Source organism: Dysidea avara, chromosome 15, assembly GCF_963678975.1.
Source record: "Dysidea avara chromosome 15, odDysAvar1.4, whole genome shotgun sequence".
Lineage (NCBI taxonomy): Eukaryota > Metazoa > Porifera > Demospongiae > Dictyoceratida > Dysideidae > Dysidea > Dysidea avara.
Window position 1 is genome coordinate 8473562 of NC_089286.1, and position 21584 is coordinate 8495145.

Sequence of the window (21584 nt, forward strand, 5' to 3'; positions counted from 1 at the left end):
AATTGATTGAAGCAGTACAACACAGAACTACACGGTTGATTACAGTATGACATCCAGTGTTACAAAAATGTGACCATTGCTTGGTTGGAATGGCGCCAGCAGGATTCTAAAACTTATTGCACAAAATGGTACCTTGCGTTAGAGGAACAAAGTATAGTCATAAATTAGTGATCAGTTATGTGGTAGTACAACTATAAAAAGTATGTATACTACACATAAACAACACAGCATCTCTGGATCTTAATCGCATGTGTTACATTCAATATTGCTAACACTAGTCTATTTGCTAGCTCTACAACTAGATACAGATAGTATGGCCACTAAGACACTAATTAACAGTCTGACAGTAAACAACAGAAGCAGTTGAGTGCTCGAGATGAATGCTCCGAAGAGTATGACTCAAAAAGTACTATACTAGACAGATGTATGAGCATCATGGGGCAAGCCTGAGATATGAATAATTATGATACAGGTAGTTAAGGTCTTTGCTATAAAGCTACATGTTGAAGGATGACTAGCTGGATTGCTAACAGATTTTTCTGTATTCAAATATGATCTCTATCTCTAGCTGGTTACTGTACTTACTATTTAGGTAGCTATAAACTGTTGATTTTTACAGTACCATGATTGTTATTGCTGGGATCCAGTGTTTGGTATGCCTCATTAGCTAGTAGATGTCCTTCCTTTCTTCTTTGAGGTAAATTACAGCGTTCTTCAATGGAAGCATATTTGCCTCTGTCATATTCTCTTCATCCGGCTAATCTTTCTTCTCTTTGTTCAGAAGTTTCGTGATTTCTTCTAGCTCTATACTGTACCCTCTAATTAGTCTTTCTTCTTGTTCCATTCATGACACAATAAATATCCACCAGATGGAAGATCAGGTGTAGTTTCATGTACTGGTTTACTGTATGAGCATCTTGCTAGTATGGAGCTTTCCATAATGCTCGAATGGTTGAGTGCTATAGTAGTTTTGAGAGACACACCCTCCCCCTGAGTGCTGTATTTGCATACATAAGTGTAGGCAGCACTTTAAGTATGATTGGGGCACGAGTCCCACACTAACAAGAAAACTCTGGTAACTTGTATGGCCACCATTTGCGATAATCAACAGAAAGCCCCATACTAGTGAGAAAACTCTGAAGACTCGTACAGTCCATGTTGTGTTAATCTCCTAACATGCCTCCCTTGTACATATACACATGCCAAGGTGCTTTATGTATTCAAAAATAAAAATCTTGCATAACGTGCTGTGGCCATGTTATCTATACAACAGTCATTATACAGTTTTCATGCAAGGTAAAATTATAGAAGGATGATAATACCTTCATTTTAAACGTCGGATTTTAATTTCTCCAACTGCTGACAGCATTTTAGTTTAACAATACTGTTAAAGCATATACAGCAGCAATAAACACTATTTACTACATTCTAAATGTTCTAGCAGTCTAGCAACTTAAATGACACAGGTACGGTACAGCTGTTAGCTACATAACATACAACTCCACTTTCTCAACAGTAATGTCTTCATCAGATGTAAGTTCATTAAGACAAATACGAATTTCAAAGTTCTCAGTCACTGCTACTGGTAGTTTCCTATAAAACCATGGCATACCTACTTGAGCACAACAACCATTACCATTAGTACAGCCATGACCGTCCCACAAAGGATCCGACAAGTAGAAAGGAGCAGCAACATATGTCCCCACATCTCCAGACTCACAGTAGTAGTCATTCCCTACAAAGGCAGGTGGAGAGGGACCAGGATAAGTGGCACATGGACAGTTCCACTTTGGATAGTTACCATCATCACTTAAAGCAGCAGCATAGGTCCACAAATGTTTACGTCGTGATCCTAAAGTGATGGAAATACCATCAAAATAAAACCTATCAACAAACTCTGTTGAACGTCAAAATCCATTAGTGTTACCCTTCTGATAGGCCTTAGCTTGTCCACAAATGTGTTCATAGCTAACACCATTAACACTGAAATCAGCAGAATTACATTTAGGGCCATTTCCCAAACACAACCTCCTTGGACTAGTGATCTTATGCCATGTTCCTGGACTCTTGAGTCATGTCCACATCAACAATTTTCATCCATCCTCCTCCAACACCACCACACTTTAGCTTCATGTTACATGTCACCTTAAATTTTCCTTCATCAGTCTTGATCCAGTACTGTCCAACACTTCCCCTACTAGTAGGATTACGATGGTATATCTCATTACAACTACTAGCAGGATTAGCTTCACTAATACCAACAGTTACATCTTCCTTAGCAGCTAAGCCAGTAGCAAATAACAACAGGAGGATAATGTACTTCATCATTACAACTGTACTTCATAGTAAGGGATCAGTTGTGAGCCTATTTATAGTGACACTTCAGTGATGTAATGTACTAAATTTAGCTAGCCAACAGGCAATAAAAATAATACTCTACACAACATGTACTAATTTTAGCTTCAGAATCTCCCCTACCACCACAGATCAGTTGTGAACCTATTTATAGTGACACTTTAGTGATGTAATGTACTAAATTGAGCACTGGATAGTTAGATCAGTAGGTACTTTACTATTACCACAACAACACCTCCTACATACACTATCTATACACAAATATGTGAGATGTTTGTATAAATCACCGACCACATACACACAAGCAGAGTGTGGTACTTCAACTAACAGAACATGTCAGTGACAGTCTTTAGCATAACTGACGAAGCATAGTTAACAGCATGTGATCAACATGAGATGCTTTAATATGATAGAAGTTTTGTGTTCGGCACCAAACAAATGTGCAAGTATTGTCAGAAAACCACATTCTATATAAAAATGATACATCAGTTACATTATACAGGGCGGGAGGAAATAAAAGGTCAGGTCATTGTAGCCAGTTGACTTTTAATAGAAGTGGACAATGGCCTACGTATTGCACCATAACTTTAACATCTAGTTAAAAAGAATTGAGTGCTTCTTCAAGTTGTTGATAATAGTGAATTAATTATGATGGGCTACGTTGGTCAGAAAGACAGTCAAGTGTTTTTAAAGAATGTGATGTGATATGCATGCATGTGTATGAGCAAAATCAAGAAGGCTATTGTGCTAAATATCATTTTTGCATGTATTGGACATCTTTGAGCTGTGCAAACTTCCAGAAAACACACACAGCATATTGAATGATCTACTTTTCACTAGGGCTAAAACGAATATTCCAAACGAACCAATTCGCAAACAAAGGAACAATCGAATATTCTATACTTTTACAAGTAATGTTATTTGTAAGCTTTTGTATACCATTTGTCATTCGTGTACTTTGTCATTACAAAATGTTGTAAAACAACGTCCTTGTCATGTAACTACAATAATCAATACTATATATATATGTGTTTAGGAATACTGGAAAATCCAGAAATGTAAATGTCAGCAAGTTATCTACTGGCTTGAAGTATCGCTCTCATAAGTTTCTTCATCTCCAGATTGAATAGTAATCACATCATCCATATCATCTTCATTGTCACTGATCTCAATCATCTCATGCTCTTTTGGCAACAGAAGTAACTCTGCTTGTGGAGCTGGTGGCTCCTCTTCAGTTAGATCCAACAAATAAGAGTTCTTGTTAAGAAACACCAAAGCATCTACCATTTCCGGTGTAAGTGCACACCGTTTTCTATCTACTACACTACCTGCAACTGAGAAAACCATCTCAGAGGGTGTAGAGGTTGCTGGTATTGCCAAAAATGTTTTGCCAAACTGGAAAGGCGAGGAAATCGACTGTTATTACTTTTCCACCATGCAAGTGGATTTTCTTTACAACTGATGGGCCGCTCTTCAAAGTACGCATCAACTTCATCTGACATAGTTACAGTTGCCTCCACTTCATCATCATCACCAAGTAAATGATCTAAGACACTCTATTGCTTCTTAGCAGGTGGCCCACTTGCTTGTGCTGTACCAGCAGAAGATATAGCACTATCATAGTCAACAGCTTTGTCCATCAAAACACTCTTCAGTTCTTGTCGCTCTTCAGTAGAAAGAAAGGCCAGCTTACGGAATCGTGGATCCAGTGCTGCAGCTAGTACTGCTGGGGAATCTATTTCAAGGTTTGTCAAATTGAAGTGTCTATCCAACTGTTCAGTCAGGTTTGTTTTGATACTCCTCACTGTTGAAATATCATTGTTATCAGGCTCAGCAGCTTTACATAAGCCAAACATTAATGGCAAGCACAACGAAAGAGTGGAATTATTTTTTGAGGTGTGGATACTCAGTAGTTTAATCAATGACAAAAGCAGTGTGGTATGCAATGTAAAACTTGTAAAAACAAATAAGCAATTGATACGCACACAACAATAAGTCAACAGTTCAACAAAGTAAACACTGTCAAAATGGAGAAATCAGTGACTACATGACATATAACTCTATTTTCTCAACAGCAATACCTTCATTATCATCATGGTCTTGATCTTTACAAACGTGAACTTCAAAGTTCTCAGCCATTGTTCCTATAGAACCATGGCATACTACTTGAGCACAACAACCATTACCACTAGTGCAGCCGTCACCATCCCATAAAGGGTATATGTTTAATCCCTACTACAGTCTGCTGCTTCAAATATTTATACATTGCTACTGCATACTGGTACATACACACTGTACATCAATGAGTACTGCATTTATGTGCTTAGTGCTATTGTAGTGCCATTCATAGCTACTGTCACATGTTAATCATTATAAAGTGAAAATACTCAAAACATACCTTTCTGTGCTTCCCTGAGAATTCTATAGTTAGTCACTATTTTCGTACGGTACAATAAAAATTCCATAGCTATACATATGCTCGTACCTGTGTCCAATATAACTTCCTAATGGAAATTTTTATAGATAGTAGTTGTGTTTGTTCTAACCATTGACAGAACAGCAAGTAACATTGCATTTCACACACAATATCAAAGTTAATATGCACAGGTAGTGTCGAGTTGTTTGCTACATCACATACAACTCCACTTTCTCAACAGCAACATCTTCATTGCTATGAGGGTCCATTAAACAAATACGAACTTCAAAGTTGCCGGCCACTGCTACTGGTAGTTTCCTATAGAACCATGGCATACCTACTTGAGAACAACAACCATTACCACTAGTACAGCCATGACCATCCCATAAAGGGTCGGATAAGTAGTACAGGGATGGGTCACGTTCTCCCACATCTCCAGACTCACAGTAGTAATCATTACCTACAAAGGCAGGTGGAGGGGGACCAGGATGAGTGGCACATGGACAGTTGAAATTGCCACCATGATCATAGTCATCACTTAAACCAACAGTATAGGTCCACACATGTTTACGTGGTGAACCCAAAGTGACAGAAACACCACCAACATAAACATTATCGATTGACTGTTTCTTTGGTTGATATGCATTCATATTTCCCTTCTGATAGGCTTTAACTTGTCCACAAATGTGTTCATAACTAACTCCTTTAACATCAAACTGTGCAGAATTACACCCAACTTCATATCCTAAACACAACCTCCTTGGACTAGTGATCTTATGCCATGTTCCTGGACAGGTATCATCTCGAGTCATGTCCACATCAACAACTTGCATCCATCCTCCTCCAACACCACCACACTTTAGCTTCATGTTACATGTCACCTTAAACTTTCCTTCATCAGTCTTGATCCAGTACTGTCCAACACTTCCCCTACTAGTAGGATTACGATGGTATATCTCATTACAACTACTAGCAGGATTAGCTTCACTAATACCAACAGTTACATCTTCATTAGCAGCTAAGCCAGTAGCAAATAACAACAGGAGGATAATGTACTTCATCATTACAACTGTACTTGAACACTGTTCATAGTAAGTGATTAGTTGTGAGCCTATTTATAGTGACACTTCAGTGATGTAATGTACTAAATTTATCTCAACAAGTTCAAATATAGTAACACTACACATCGTATACTAATTTTAGCTCCTGGACAATAACCTCCGATGCTACGACAACAGATGTTCAATACACTGGAAAGCAGAACTACAATCTTGCAAGTGAATCAGTGGCTACAACGTTACAATATTATACACAATGAAAGCTCCTTAATATCTGATTCATGGAACCAAGAAATATTGCTGAACTTACAAACTATAAAGAAGTCATAAAATACACCCTTGCTACATTTGTTTGGAATCTACATGCAGTCAATTAGTAGAGCTTATCAAACAGATAGCCACTAAGTGGGGATAGTATTGCAATTACTAAAGTAGGTATTCATACTGCAGGTGTAGGCATCCTCCCTTGTTTCAATAATTTTTTTATTATTTCTATGATCTCTAGTCAAATTTACAATTCTTAATTTTCCTTGCATTGTGAAACCACATCAAAGGAAAGAATGGCACTGGACATACCATAAAATTACTTTATGTCTGAATGTTTTCCCAGGTACTTTTACTTGGAAAAGGTAGTGGCAATTCAGCTTCGTATTCAACTAGGTTCCATTCATTACACAGCAGCAAAGAACAGTAGGAAAAGTGCTAATGCTGTCACTACGGATACACATAAGTTAGCTCAAGATGCCATAGGCATGCTACTTGTAAACAGGAGAATGAAAAGGCACATTTTAGGTCTATATAAAATGACGTCAAACAGTGAAGAATTAAGCTTGTAGCATTAACAGTATCTCATGAACATATGCATTCCTTTTTAGAAGCATTGGATACTGTTACTATCCAAGAAACACCACATGCATAGTGTGGCTTCACTGCAATTCCCCTACCATTCAGTCCTAGTCATCAAACTAGCTATAGGATAGCTGTTTTGGACTGGCATAGCTATGCCATAAAGAAAATAGTTTGATACATTAATTTACAAAAAGTATAACAAAGTTTTCCATAAAAACTTCTGATAACCATTTACATATTTCTAATTATTACTATTGCTGCAATATGATCAAGATCACTATATTCAATCTTTTGGGGCCAAAGCTAATTTTCTAAACCTCTAATCTTTTGGGAAACATAGTGGAAGTATATAGAAATATGCATGTTACTAAAGACTTTTGTGTGTTACTTTTGGGAATTGAGGAGCAACTTTACAAGTACATGTTTAAGTATGCATCTTGTGTGTATTCAGAAAAACAAAGAATCCTTCTATGTAGCCACTGTAGTGTATAAATGTACTACTATTGTTGCTATTGATGCTCGTAAACTTATGTTGTGAAGTTCACTAGTACATATAAGATGAGTGTGCTGCATTTGATGATGTGTGCTTGGATGTATAGATAGTTCAGCACATCATGCTTAATTCATGCATTGTCAATCAGTGTCTTGACTGTCAAGTCTGCTGCTCAACTTATTGCTATTACTAATTACAAACACTATCACACTATCACTTGTGCATGCCAGCATTCTATACAGCAGCCTTTCTATCTTACTTATGTAACACTTTCACACCTCAGATCAAAGGGGCTGCCCGGGGGGTGAAATGTAACTGGGCTACAACTGGGCAGTGATTATGTAGACATTGAGGCTGAAATCGATTGTGGGGATCAATTAATACTCACGTGATTAGGATGAACGGCTGGGATTTCACCATGACAACCACTCAGATGGAAAGTGTTTTGTTATCCTCGCCATCCTACGAGTTTAAAAACATCTGGACAAGGTGAGAACTAGTGCTATAGCTTATTCACCAATTGTTTCCACATGTTTTCAAATACGGACACGCCCCCATCACAAAGCTACCACTCTGCAGAGAGTAACTACTCTACAAGCAAGCTTACCTATCTAGGCCTTTAGTGAACTTCGTATTTTTTTCTTCCATAAATGATTCAAAGCACTGATTAAAACATTACACTCGCGTAACAGAAATTCCCTGTGATATCTCTAGGATATGTCCATTTATTGTAACTGAACGTAACCAGAACACACTAGCTGCTGACCCAGAATAAAAAAAATTTTAGGTATGAATATTAGAGGTGTACCGATATAAGAAAACTAAACCGATCCGATACCGATCCAATATGAGGTTAATCATTTTGAAACCGACACGATACCAATCTGATATACTGATATAACTAAGTGTAGCTATTTATATTTGAGGAACCACATATGCCATGTTTAACTACTGAAGACCGTCTTTTAAGATCATTGGCTATGCTTGGTTACCCATGGTGGTGTGGTCTTTATTCACAGCTCAGACTATACATGTATTGGTATATCAGTACACCTCTAATGCATATATAATACCCAGTGGTTGTACTCGCATTGGCTCGGGTCATTGATCGCTATCAGCCTCATACATGTTACATATTAGCTGTAATACGGAGCATTTGGGCTTTGCCTGTGTTACAACTATTACATGTAGTTACACTAGAAGCAACAGATTAAGGCCACACACACTATCACTCTAGACAAGATCACAGCTGTTATAGGGTAACTGATGAAACATCGGCAAACGTATATGTTGGACAAACACTGAAAAATTATAGGAAGTGATTAAGAACATAAGATATTCTACAGAAGTATACAATTACATTTTAGCCCTTAAAAGCGCATGGGCTGATATATCAGCTGTTTTTTTAAGCATGTAAAATGCATAAATATTTTAAGTAATGCATGCTTAAAGAATGGCTCCTAAACAGCCAGTACATTGACTGAAAACCTTATACCAATGGAAGGTTTATTCATTGGGCTATACTTAGACAAGTATCAATAATTGTCGCAACAACAATCGCTTACTTATTATGAAGCCATGAAGAACAGCAACTGTATTTCTTGTTACTTCACACACATCGTGTTGGTAACCATTTACAACAATGTTTGACTCACGTGAACTTTATATGGTGTGATTTGTCATTGAATGGAGAATCAAATGGTACTTACCAGAACTCCATAGGACATACTGTAAAGAAGTTATCAACCGTTTTCTGAAGGTATGTAATGAGTTGTTTTCGTGTTTTGTGACAGCTTGTATTCACAGTGAGTTTTGGCCTTATGGTTTCGCTAAAGGGTAAAACCCTAGGTACTGTTTTATCCCTTATTACATTATGGATAGAATGGTACAAATTGTGTAGCATTATTAGTGCTTACTGTACAAAGTTAGTGCTTTGTTTACAGTCATGCATTACGGAAAAAATATCGGCCTATACGTTTTCAGCACACTTTATTAATAATTACTTGTGGTTTTAAGGGTTAAAGCGTGATGCATACATATTACATTCTAATTACAATGTCTTGGTTAATCAGAATACTAAGAACAAAAAAGATTGTTGCTACAACAAAGTAAAATCACACAGAGTTCACAGCTACTACATCACATACAACTCCATTTTCTCAATGGCAACATCTTCATTGCTATGACCATGATCATTACAAATACGAACTTCAAAGTTCTCAGCCACTGCTACTGGTAATTTCCTATAGAACCATGGCATACCTACTTGAGCACAACAACCATTACCACTAGTACAGCCATGACCATCCCATAAAGGGTCTGATAAGTAGTACAGGGATGGGTCAGCATTTCCTGTATCCCCAGACTCACAGTAATAGTTGTTCCCCACAAAAGCTGGAGGATTACGACCAGGAAAAGTGGCACATGGACAGTTCAGTGGGTAATCATCACCGTGATCATAGTCATCACTTTTACCAACAACATAGGTCCATACATGTTTACGTGGTGATCCTAAAGTGATGGAAATACCATCAACATAGACATCATCAACCGATTGCTTATTGGCATAGAATGCATTCATATTTCCCTTCTGATAAGCTTTAGCTTGTCCACAAATGTGTTCATAGCTAACTCCCTTAACATCAAACTGTGCAGGATTACACCCAACTTCATATCCTAAACACAACCTCTTTGGACTAGTGATCTTATGCCATGTTCCTGGACAGGTATCATCTCGAGTCATGTCCACATCAACAACTTGCATCCATCCTCCTCCAACACCACCACACTTTAGCTTCATGTTACATGTCACCTTAAACTTTCCTTCATCAGTCTTGATCCAGTACTGTCCAACACTTCCCCTACTAGTAGGATTACGATGGTATATCTCATTACAACTACTAGCAGGATTAGCTTCACTAATACCAACAGTTACATCTTCCTTAGCAGCTAAGCCAGTAGCAAATAACAACAGGAGGATAATGTACTTCATCATTACAACTGTACTTGAACACTGTTCATAGTAAGTGACCAGCTGTGAGCCTATTTATAGTGACACTTTAGTGATGTAATGTACTAACTTTAGCCCAGTGTAATTAATAATTTGTGACATTATTTTCCAAGAATTGATACAATTATGTGTAAGGATTCTATAGTTACTGTACATACTCACTGGCTGTGACCACTGGTGATAAGTGTATGTGTAGGCAGTAGGTATAAAGCTACACTTCAAAGACTTTAACTTAATGCTACTGGATAGACAGCACAGCTATGTAACAAATTGTAACAGATATTTGGCTAGGCTACTGACCTGGATATTAATCCCAGTTCCTATTCTCTGAGTTGGTACTTTTCAATCACATTATTCTTTGCCAGACAAATATATATGTACAGCTAGCCAATGCACCGAGTTTCAGTGGAAACACACAACATTGTCAATTGAACTGTAGCTTACCTTACTGGCAACCAATGATGTCACAAATAAGAAAGAAGAAGCAAGGTAGCTGTCTGGCTACATAAGACTAAACATACCGCAGAACAATTTACCATTGAGACAGACAGATATACAGACACAGAAACTCAAGAATAAAGACAGAAATTTAATACAAACCAATTCTTAGAACGATCCTCTCGGATAAACCAGTTGGCAATGTCTGAGACATAACAGACTTCATCAAATTGTCACCATTTCTAAAGGTTCAGGCATAGGCTGCTAATTTATCAGTACAGAGTGGCAAGTTCAATGTGACATGGTCACCCTACATCTGGTCTACTTAGCTCTAATGAGATTAATTTACCAATTAAAGTACAAATACCAGAGGATTGTTGGGTCATGTCAAAGAGATGCAGTACAGTGGAACCTGTCTATAATGATCACCTTGGGACCAGATATATCTGGCCTTTATATACAGGTGGCTGTTATAGAGAAAACCTGTATAAGGTGGTCAGCAGCATTTTAGTGGCTATGGCTGTTATAAATGAGTGATTATTATTAAGAGGCTCGCGCCAACCGCAATGCAGTAATATTTTTAGTGCAGAAAGGACAAGGTGAGCTTGTTATGAATGTTGGTTATAGCTATTGAATACGTTTAAGCAATGAAGCCTGATAGATTATATAGTATTCAGTGAAAGGTAGGAAGTGTGATAATTGTACATTAATTCAAACGGTGCCGTGGTGCCAGACAGTTGGCTTAACAAGCCACCATAAAAGGTAGTGACCGCTATATGAAGGAGAAAGTTATGTATACAATGATTCATAGGCGAATTCGTGGTTGGCCGTTATACGCGTTAGACAGGTGACCGCTTAATGCAGACAACAATGCATACATTTCTATGGGAAAATATTTGGGACCTCGTGTCCATGGCCGTTATGCAGAGGTGACTGCTTAATCCAGGTGACCGTAACACAGGTTCCACTGTATTTAGCTATAAAGCCTTAATTAATAAATGCAGCTTTCATGCAATAGCACAAATGAAGGTATCTGGGGAGGCCTGCTCAATATATAACAAACTTACTTATAAAATCTCTAATTTATTCATACACAAAGTAACCTAGCTAATGGCCAAAGGTACATAAAAGGACAGGCTAACATATTGCAGACCAAAACCACACAATAAGGAAAGTTATTGTCAAAGTAATACACCTAAAAATAACATGCTAAGTTGAGTAATTATCACTCGATTCTACAAAATATTCTACTTCACCGAACTATATAGACTTATGTATGTTCTGGTTTACAGTTTTAATATAACCAGTTTGTATATGATTCACTGTTTTTGTAGTATGTGGCACCATGTAGGTAGTCAAGTAGCATTGTGTTTAGTGTACTTGTGTACTTTGTACAGATGAAGGGAGGCTACAACAGTGGTATGAATTTGGCATCACTAATTAATGATGATTTGGTTGTAGTCCTTTTGGCGACAAACCTGGAGCATTGCTGACCTGGTTAGGGAAACCAAACCAGTTCCATGTACCACGAACCCAAAAACTCTGTCCATGAACCTGCAAACTCTGTCCTCTGAATGTTATCATATTTAACAGGCAGACATGACAAACACAGCACATTTGGATATTCGTTAATGACTAAAAAAATAAATGTATCAGACACTCTGGTTGAATAGATACTGTAACGAATAGCACATATTGACTTGAATCCTGATGTTGAATGTTTATGAAGCACATGTGGGTAGTTGATATGGTTCTTAGGGTACAGATTTGAATAACCAGCTGCTAATGATCAAATACTGAGTGTAATATGTGTAATCATATAGTACAAAAGTTACTATACAGTAGGGACCACAAAGGAGTAGGTGTGGCCCACGGAATAATATCACCCAAAAATATAGCCCAAACAAGCTTTCAGATCGATCCGAAATGCTTTCAACAAGTTGCTATGGAATTTTATAAATAATTCATTTAATGGAATTTTCTGACTGACTGACTGACTGACTGACTGACTGACTGACTGACTGACTGACTGACTGATGCCTTCAGACAAGTGTAATTTGATAATGGCTAAGACTATGGGATCGATTTTTTCACTGTTCGGCATCGCTTTGGCCCGAGAGATGCCTTTTGGCATACTGCAGTATGTACAATGCATTCTTCATGGACTTACCAGTGTCCTCCTTTGTGTCCCATTCATCTTGCTGACAGTGAAAAGTGTCAATTTGGCGATAGCACGTGATGGCTTCCCTTCGTAATGGAAATTGTCCATATTTTCATAGTGGCTGTTTTGATTACAGAGGTGCTTTTCGAACAGTTCTCGATTCATACTGCTGTGTAACGGGTTGAACATAGCTGACAACAAAGCATAATGGATACTTCACTTTTTACACAATAATTGATATAGCTGGGGCGTGCGGTGCCATTTCAGATGCGGTATGCATGGGTTAACCAATCATAATAATAAATATTTACAAAAAAGTTAACAAACAAGAATTTGGAATTTTCAACTAGAGTAGGGACCATAGCACATCAATAAAAAGTATTGAAACAAGCTGTAGTGCACGATATTAAATCACAGTAAAACAATAAGAAGTGTTATATCCCTACTGTGCATTTCCGTTATGGCATCTTGAGCACAGTAGGGATATAATACTTCTTATTGTTTTACTGTGATTAAATATCATGGACTACTCCAACTTGTTTCAGTACTTTTTATCGATGTGCTATGGTCCCTACTCTAGTTGAAAATTCCAAATTTTTCTCTGTACGTATTAGTATATGTAATAGGATGGATGGCTGTGGTATTAGGGATTAATAGTGCGAGCATTGTAAACAGGAAAGGAGTAAAATAGTGCGAGGTGAAGCCGAGCACTATTTCCTTCCTGTTTACAATGCGAGAACTATTAATCCCGAATACCTCAGCCATCCGTCCTATTGCAAATTAATCCGACAACCATAGCAACTGTTACTAGGCAACTGAAATTCAAAAAGTAACCACTGCAAAAGACCAATCACACTTAGCAACCGTTGCCTGGCAACCGTTGCTATGGTCTCAAAAGGACTTTTACCTTAGCAACGATCACCTAGCAACCGTTGCTAAGCAACCATATTGTGTCATACCTTGGGGGAAACTATCACTATGGTAACAATAGTTGTCAAGTCGGACATTTACTTCTAATATAAACACACCACACTATTTTAGCCAATCAAATTAATATTATAGATTTTTGTCATGGGACCTTGACAAACAAGTGTAATACTAATTCTATTGGTTAATCGCTTGACGTATTTCAATATAATACGTCGAGCTGCTATTGAGAGTATTATACAGTAACACATTCAGTTGTTGGATTAAATAGCTTAGTATGTTTAGTAATGTATAGGACTGGTATGCACTGTTATATGTTTATAGTGGAAACCTCTGAACTGGCTTAGCTCTATAATAACTCTAGTATGATCACAGGTATACATGCAATTTAATTTCTTTTTATTTCAATTTTATTGTACAGTGTACTGTATGCAAGGAAATTTTGACCTCAAAAAATTTGACAAATTGGTTTGATTCGTCAAATTTAAATTCGTAAGCGCCTTTAAAAGTACAGGTTTTGTCTACAATTTCTTGATTTTCGTCAACATTTTATTTGTCAAATCTGCTGAAGTGTGATTTCGTCAAATTTTTCTTACGTCAAAATTTCCTTGCGTACGGTATATGCTTAAAAGTGTTGGTGTCACAGTGTGCATGCATGTACGTGTGTGTGTGTGTGTTGTATGTAAGGCTGGAAGCCAAACGAAGCAACGCATGGCCACCACTTTATACCGAAATAACAAATTGGGGTTCCAACAAGTGTGTGCCCTCTGCACCTTGTCTTTCCTTTTATCTTCAATCAGGCTAGTCTTCTTCCTTCTCCCGGCTTGAAACCATATTGAGGCATTAATGTTTCCTATCAACACTTTCCTTGAGCAACATATTTAAACGCTGCAAAATTATTCAATTATGCTTGGTAGATACCTGTAACTTCATGATAGGTTCAATGCCATGCCTATTAACATAATCTTGGTTGATTAATAATGATTGAGCACCAAGACCAACAATCTATCACAATGACACATTCTGTTATTATTAGCCTAGATGTATTCATAATGCTAGCACAACGAAATAGTGACACACCCCTGGTTAGATAAAAGGCTGACTCAAGATACTCTAATACAGCAGTCACACGTGTATAGCTGTATGCTATATAAAAACCTAACAAACTAGTATACTATAAATTATTAATTTAAAAACAGAGTAGGGATTCAAGCAATAAAAAGTGGTGAAACAAGAGATGAATGATGGATGGTACTACAGCATAGCTCGGTGGGAAAATCCCTACTTTGGCACTGAAAAAACAATTGTTATAACCTGCCAATGTAGGGACTTTCCCACCGTAATACCATCATTCGTCTCTTGTTTCACTACTTTTTTATTGCTCGGATCCTTAAGTTTTAGTATACTAGTATTGTATTTTATCTTTGTTATATTGCAACCACTTAGTGATTGTTACCTAAACAGAAAGTATAAGTAGGAACCCAGTAGCACTTTTCTCCCCAGAAGCCCAAGTCCTGGTTGAGCTGTGCAAACTTCCAGGACACACACAGCGTATTGAATGATCTACTGTTCACCAATATACATCAAAAAGCGTTGAGTTCTTATCTATGATCATAAAAGTAGACTATTTGGCTATCAAGTTCTGGCTACCAACTTCTTTGTGACTCTCTTCTTGACTGACTCCTGAGATTCTCACACGAGTCTTCACAGCTGTCCATGGTATCACGTGACTTCTCATAAGCTTATAGAAATATTTTTTGAGGTGTGGTTACTTAGTAGTTTAATCAACGACAAAAGCAGTGTGGTATGCAATGTAAAATTTGTAAAAACAAATAAACAATTGATACGCACACAACAATAAGTCAACAGCTCAAAAAAGTAAACACTGTCAAAATGGAGAAATCAGTGACTACATGACATATAACTCTATTTTCTTAACAGTAACACCTTCATTATCATCATGGTCTTGATCTTTACCAACACGAACTTCAAAGTTCTCAGCCATTGCTCCTATAGAACCATGTCATACTACTTGAGCACAACAACCATTACCACTAGTACAAGCGTGACCATCCCATAAAGGGTATATGTTTAATCCCTACTACAGTCTGCTGCTTCAAATATTTATACATTGCTACTGCATACTGGTACATACACACTGTACATCAATGAGTACTGCATTTATGTGCTTAGTGTTATTGTAGTGCCATTCATAGCTACTGTTACATGTTAATCATTATAAAACGAACATACTCAAGCATACCTTTCTGTGCTTCATTGTGTTTATCCCTTTACTACTGAGAATTCTATAGTTAGTCACTATATTCATACAGGTACAATAAAAATTCTTTCTATTGTATCTGTTATATATAGGCACAAGATTTTTAGCACAAGTTTATTGGACTATAATCATAGCCATTGAATGCAATACATATGTTTGTATCTGTGTCAAGTTTTTATAGATAATAGTTGTGTTTGTTCTAACCATTGACAGAACAGCAAATACCACTGCATTTCACACACAATATCCAAGTTAATATGCATCAACACTAAATATTATAAAAATCAAATTTTGCCTGTGTTCTAAAAGCCTAGCACCATAACTAAAAGTCTAACACAGGTAGTTTCGAGTTGTTTGTTACATCACATACAACTCCACTTTCTCCACAGCAACATCTTCATTGCTATGAGGGTCTATCAAACAAATACGAACTTCAAAGTTGTCAGCAACTGCTACTGGTAGTTTCCTATAGAACCATGGCATACCTACTTGAGCACAACAACCATTAACACTAGTACAGCCATGACCATCCCATAAAGGGTCGGATAAGTAATACAGGGATGGGTCACGCTCTCCCACATCTCCAGACTCACAGTAGTAGTGATTCCCTACAAAGGCAGGTGGAGGGGGACCAGGATGAGCGGCACATGGACAGTTGTAACTACCACCATGATCATAGTCATCACTTAACCCAACAGCATAGGTCCACACATGTTTACGTGGTGAACCCAAAGTGATGGAAACACCACCAACATAAACATTATCAATTGATTGTTTCCTTAGTTGATATGCATTCATATTTCCCTTCTGATAGGCTTTAGCTTGTCCACAAATGTGTTCATAACTAACTCCCTTAACATCAAACTGTGTAGGATTACACCCAACTTCATATCCTAAACACAACCTCCTTGGACTAGTGATCTTATGCCATGTTCCTGGACAGGTATCATCTTGAGTCATGTCCACATCAACAACTTGCATCCATCCTCCTCCAACACCACCACACTTTAGCTTCATGTTACATGTCACCTTAAACTTTCCTTCATCAGTCTTGATCCAGTACTGTCCAACACTTCCCCTACTAGTAGGATTACGATGGTATATCTCATTACAACTACTAGCAGGATTAGCTTCACTAATACCAACAGTTACATCTTCATTAGCAGCTAAGCCAGTAGCAAATAATAACAGGAGGATAATGTACTTCATCATTACAACTGTACTTGAACACTGTTCATAGTAAGTGATCAATTGTGAACCTATTTATAGTGACACTTTAGTGATGTAATGTATTAAATTGAGCACTAGATAGTTATAATTTTAGTTCAGTAGGTACTTTATTATTACCACAACAACACCTCCTACATACACCATGTACACACAAATATGTAAGGGAGTGGCATCATGTTTGCAAAATTCACTGACCACATAACCACAAGTGTTTTATTACAGCGATCTATGGCGAGTGCAAGCAAACCTCTCTTTGAGCACTTTAAACCTAAAGCGTTGAAGTGACATAGTAGATCAAGTTTCAACAATTGGACACCAACATGTTTAGAAAACACTCAGCTTTCTGACTGTTCTGTGAGTAAACAATATTTTTTTGCAGCTTTTGTTTAACAAATTTGGATTACTTCTGCATGAGGTTAGAGTGCACAGAAGACTAGAGTAACCTTTACAAATAATACAGAAAGCAATCCACACTTTAATCCAATTGTTCACCACCTACCATAGCATAGTGCAGCATTCACCTAACTAATTTGATTAACAGTCACTGGACTGACTGTTAGTTTGATAACTTTGATCAGTGTGCACTTTTGAAAAAATGAATAAGGTAAAACACACTATTGAAAACTAATTTGTTAAAAGGTCAAAAGTAAAAAGATGATCATAGCCATGAATGAATCTCTTCCGTTTTTAACCCTTAAACCCGTATAATCTGGTAAATCGGCATTTACGCATGGCTATAAACAATGCACTGTAACTTACGAATCGTTCTTCTTATGGCTATGTAATCAACACCATTTTATTTGAAATTAGACTACAACAAGTTTGATACTGAAATTTGATTGGCTGAAAACGTGGTCTCTAAATCTCGTAGAGCCACGCTCATGTCCAATAGAGACCACGCTCTGAGGCGATACGAAACACGATAATTATGCGCCTGTAACATTGGCAACACATGGGTGTTTAAATGGCTAGTAACAGCCATACTGAATTAGAGGGAGGTATAATGGGCTTGTTTGTACTAATCAACACTACATTACTTGCTTACAAGCAGCTGTCGAGGCACAACAACAGCAAAAATGAGTTGTAGTCCAGTCGCTGAGTCCAGTCAGAGATAATAGAGGGCGTAAACGGGATTGGAAACGGCTCACGTACACCCAATAGTCTAATACTTTCTACCACTTTCTATCCGTGTAATGCGAAGTTTTCGCGGTTAGTTTCCCTCCTTTTTGGAAAGAAAACTTTGTTGCTACGCTTGTGTAACAGGTTTCGTCTTGTGTCGTATCTCGTGTCGCTCTATTGCTACCGCAGGAACTGTATAGCTGGTATGTTAGATACTTATGTCACAAAACCGCACAGTGTGTGGTTAGTTACGTCGAAAATGTTAACGTAATGTTTATGGCTTCGAGGCAAACGTTTTGTGGGGGTAGTGTCGCTCTACTACACACTCTACATAGACGGTAATTAACGCGTTTAATTACTCTCTGAGTGTTATTTTGCATGCTGCATAAAATGCTGCTGTAAATATAGAGGTTTACAAGTTATTCAGTAAGACATCTTAAAATTCGGGTTGTCTCACCACCTGATTTTGTGGGGGGGATTCTCTTATTCTAAACTTCGTAGAGACCAATACTTGAATGTGTTGGGCTGCTTAAATGCTCTACTTTTGCATAGCGTTTGTAAACTACATCACATGTTAGGCTAGGTATAGTATGTAAAGCATAAACAATGTGGATTTTTATTGTCACCACTGGCATATAGCTATCATTCAGGCTAACTTGTTGAATGACTCTTTTGCAGAAGAATGGGTGGCAGAAGGTTTCGACTTAGTGCACACTGTAAGAATGAAGAAAGGAAGAAGGCTATGAAGAAGAAGAGAGAATGTAATAGCCAGCCTTCAGAAGTGGTGATTCATGAAGCACCAGTACCACTTCCCCTTGACATATATGCTACCAGACCAGTTGCGTCTAGTGATGTTTTGCATTCTCGAATAACTACACTGATGAGTTCTCCTTTCTTCACACACTTACACCCATCTTGGAAGATAGCCACTGCAGATCCACTGACTCTTTGTAAGTTGGAGGTTCAACAGTTGTCTACAAGTGAAGTATTGTGTGGCCGTGTAATGATGAGCTTAAGTATCAATTCAGAACTGAAGTGGACAGTGCACTACCTGCATCATCAACTCACAGCAGCAAATTGTCCCTTACTTAGCTCTTTACCAGATACCATTAGCAATGTAGCAAAAGTAATGGAAATAATTGAAACTCTGGATGCTGCTAAGTATTGTGTAGGCAACCCTGATCAAGATTTTGTTGAGTGTTGGCAGTATCGGCTATCAACACTACATGGAATTGCCAGTAAGTGACTCAATCCAGTATAACTCTAGAAATTAGGTGACTGTATGGTTGTCAGTTTCTACATACCTTGTAATCAAAGGAGCAACATAATAATAATTATTATTATATATAACTTTTAAAGAGGTATACATGACCCCTCTATTAGAGTATATTAGCATGAAAATTAAAAGTTTGTTGATATTTTGGTATCCTGCATCAAAGCTGAGCATCAAGCTCAGTGCCACAGAATTAAATAATCTAAATTGCATTACTGACTACATGTACACCATCACTTACTTTTTCATTAAGATCCAGGTTCTGGGCATTTGGAAGATACAATAGAGCCTTCTGTTCATCACAATAATTGCCACTACTTGCTTACAAGCACCAACCGGTATAACCGTTGTACTCAATGTAGTACACTTCGTAAGAATCTAAGAACACAAGTGCATCGCTTCAAAAACATTGACCTTGAAGCAAGTATCAGTAGCCATACTAACTACAGGTAACAAGTACATAGCAGTATTTCAATTCAGCATCTACTCACAATTGAACAGGCATCAGACCCTACCTACTCTTGTAAGTCGACTTGGTGAAGTGGAGAAACAATATCATGCAGCCAAAGTCAGAATTAAACAACTTAAAGAACAGATAGCTGCAAGTGTGGAGGTTGATAGCACTACCCTTGATGAAGAAACCCATGAAGATATCAAGGTATGTTTAAATGTATATATATATATCACAAAGAAACGCATATTGTGTTCACAGACTATTGCAAGTGAAGGACTAAAATTCCTTGAGAATGAGCCTGAGGACTCCTTTAAGCATATATTTTGGAAGCAACAACTTGAAGCAGCCAGCAAAACAGATGCTCGTACCATGTGTTGGCATCCCTTGATAATACGCTGGTGTCTTTACATTAGGCACAGGTAAATCTACAAGTTATCTTTGCTACAAAAGTACTTGTTCTAATAGGTCTGGGGGTGCATATGAATCAATGAGGAACACAGGATGTATACATCTTCCATCCCAACGAACACTCAGGGATTACACTTATTATGTAAAAGCCAGCAATGGATTTTCCAGTGATGTAGACAGAATGCTGATGAAAGCTGCCAACATAGAATCTTGTCCAACAAGAGATAAGCATGTCTTACTCCTGTTGGATGAGATGCACATCAAGGAAGACTTGGTCTTTGACAAACACTCAGGAGAACTGATTGGCTTTGTAGATTTGGGGGATATCAATACACATTTGCTACAATATGAAGGGAGACTGAAGGCAGATAGTCCACCTAAGTCCCAACTTGCCAAGTCAATGCTGGTAATCATGGTACGAGGATTGTTTACCAAGCTGTAGTTTCCATATGCACAATTTCCTTGTGCAAACTTGTCTGGAGACCAACTTTATGATCCTTTTTGGGAAGCAGTGAGGAGGGTAGAAACTTGTGGGTTTAAGGTGATATTTAAAGCATGTAATGCATTATGCATGTAGGTTCTTGCTGCAACACTGGATGGCAACTCCATCAACCGAAAGTTTATGAAAATGCATAATCCATTCCAAGAGATTGTGCACAAGACAAAAAATCCGTTTACTGAAGAAGACCGTTACATTTACTTTTTTTCCGATCCTCCTCATTTGATGAAAACCATTCGGAACTGCTGGGAGTCAAAATCTCGCCACCTTTGGGTAAGTATTACTCTGCAAGGCCATTTACAAGTTGACTAATCTTCCTGTAGAATAATGGAAAAAGCATTTTATGGTCACACCTAACAACGCTATATAGCAGAGATACTGATCCAGCTATGGGAGTCAGACTGATTCCCAAAATCAAGATGGAACATATCAAGCTTACATCTTTCTCTAAGATGCGTGTTGACTTGGCTGCACAAGTACAAAATTGTACAGCCAATGTTTTATTCTTCTAGTCAATGTTATATTTAGGTATTGAGCCAAAGTGTTGCCAGTGGTATGAAATTAAGTATTGGAGAAGAGGCAGATGAAACAGCTAGATTTTTGGAGATGTGCG

General features: G+C 37.7%; 4 protein-coding genes across 5 annotated transcripts in view; 1 reads left to right on the top strand and 3 right to left on the bottom strand.

The window, feature by feature from the left end:
* LOC136246128 (N-alpha-acetyltransferase 25, NatB auxiliary subunit-like) overlaps positions 1–21584 on the bottom strand; it is an 89255-nt gene that overhangs the window by 29676 nt on the left and 37995 nt on the right. The gene's annotated exons all lie outside the window — the stretch shown is intronic.
* On the bottom strand, positions 1433–3642 carry LOC136245874 (uncharacterized). Its single transcript, XM_066037334.1, has 3 exons — positions 3437–3642; positions 2066–2338; positions 1433–1884 (listed from the first exon to the last, which is right to left on the bottom strand). The coding sequence occupies exons 1-3, from the start codon at positions 3640–3642 to the stop codon at positions 1485–1487; spliced, it is 879 nt and encodes a 292-aa protein (XP_065893406.1). The 3' UTR covers positions 1433–1484.
* Positions 3303–5861, bottom strand: LOC136246129 (uncharacterized). Of its 2 annotated transcripts, none has more exons than XM_066037587.1 (2): positions 5133–5861; positions 3303–5089 (listed from the first exon to the last, which is right to left on the bottom strand). In XM_066037587.1, exons 1-2 carry the CDS (start codon positions 5833–5835, stop codon positions 5076–5078), a joined length of 717 nt encoding a protein of 238 aa, XP_065893659.1. In that variant the 5' UTR covers positions 5836–5861; the 3' UTR covers positions 3303–5075. The 2 variants fall into 2 exon arrangements, with proteins under 2 accessions (XP_065893659.1, XP_065893658.1); XM_066037586.1 differs by having other exon boundaries at positions 3303–4789; positions 4841–5861.
* Positions 20250–21238, top strand: LOC136245984 (uncharacterized). The gene is made up of 4 exons (XM_066037432.1): positions 20250–20268; positions 20323–20483; positions 20530–21013; positions 21050–21238. The coding sequence occupies exons 2-3, from the start codon at positions 20434–20436 to the stop codon at positions 20912–20914; spliced, it is 435 nt and encodes a 144-aa protein (XP_065893504.1). The 5' UTR covers positions 20250–20268; positions 20323–20433; the 3' UTR covers positions 20915–21013; positions 21050–21238.

Excerpts from the sequence above, each read along its gene's own strand:
- LOC136246129 (XM_066037586.1), bottom strand. The coding sequence starts at position 5,835 with ATGATGAAGTACATTATCCTCCTGTTGTTATTTGCTACTGGCTTAGCT.
- LOC136245984 (XM_066037432.1), top strand. The coding sequence starts at position 20,434 with ATGTGTTGGCATCCCTTGATAATACGCTGGTGTCTTTACATTAGGCAC. Across the intron at positions 20,484-20,529 it reads TGTCTTTACATTAGGCACAG|GTCTGGGGGTGCATATGAAT; the intron begins GTAAATCTACAA and ends TTGTTCTAATAG.
- LOC136245874 (XM_066037334.1), bottom strand. The coding sequence starts at position 3,642 with ATGGTAGATGCTTTGGTGTTTCTTAACAAGAACTCTTATTTGTTGGAT. Across the intron at positions 2,339-3,436 it reads GAGAGCGATACTTCAAGCCA|TACAGTTGTAATGATGAAGT; the intron begins GTAGATAACTTG and ends CTTACTATGAAG. Across the intron at positions 1,885-2,065 it reads GATGTGGACATGACTCAAGA|GTTTTATTTTGATGGTATTT; the intron begins GTCCAGGAACAT and ends GTTTGTTGATAG.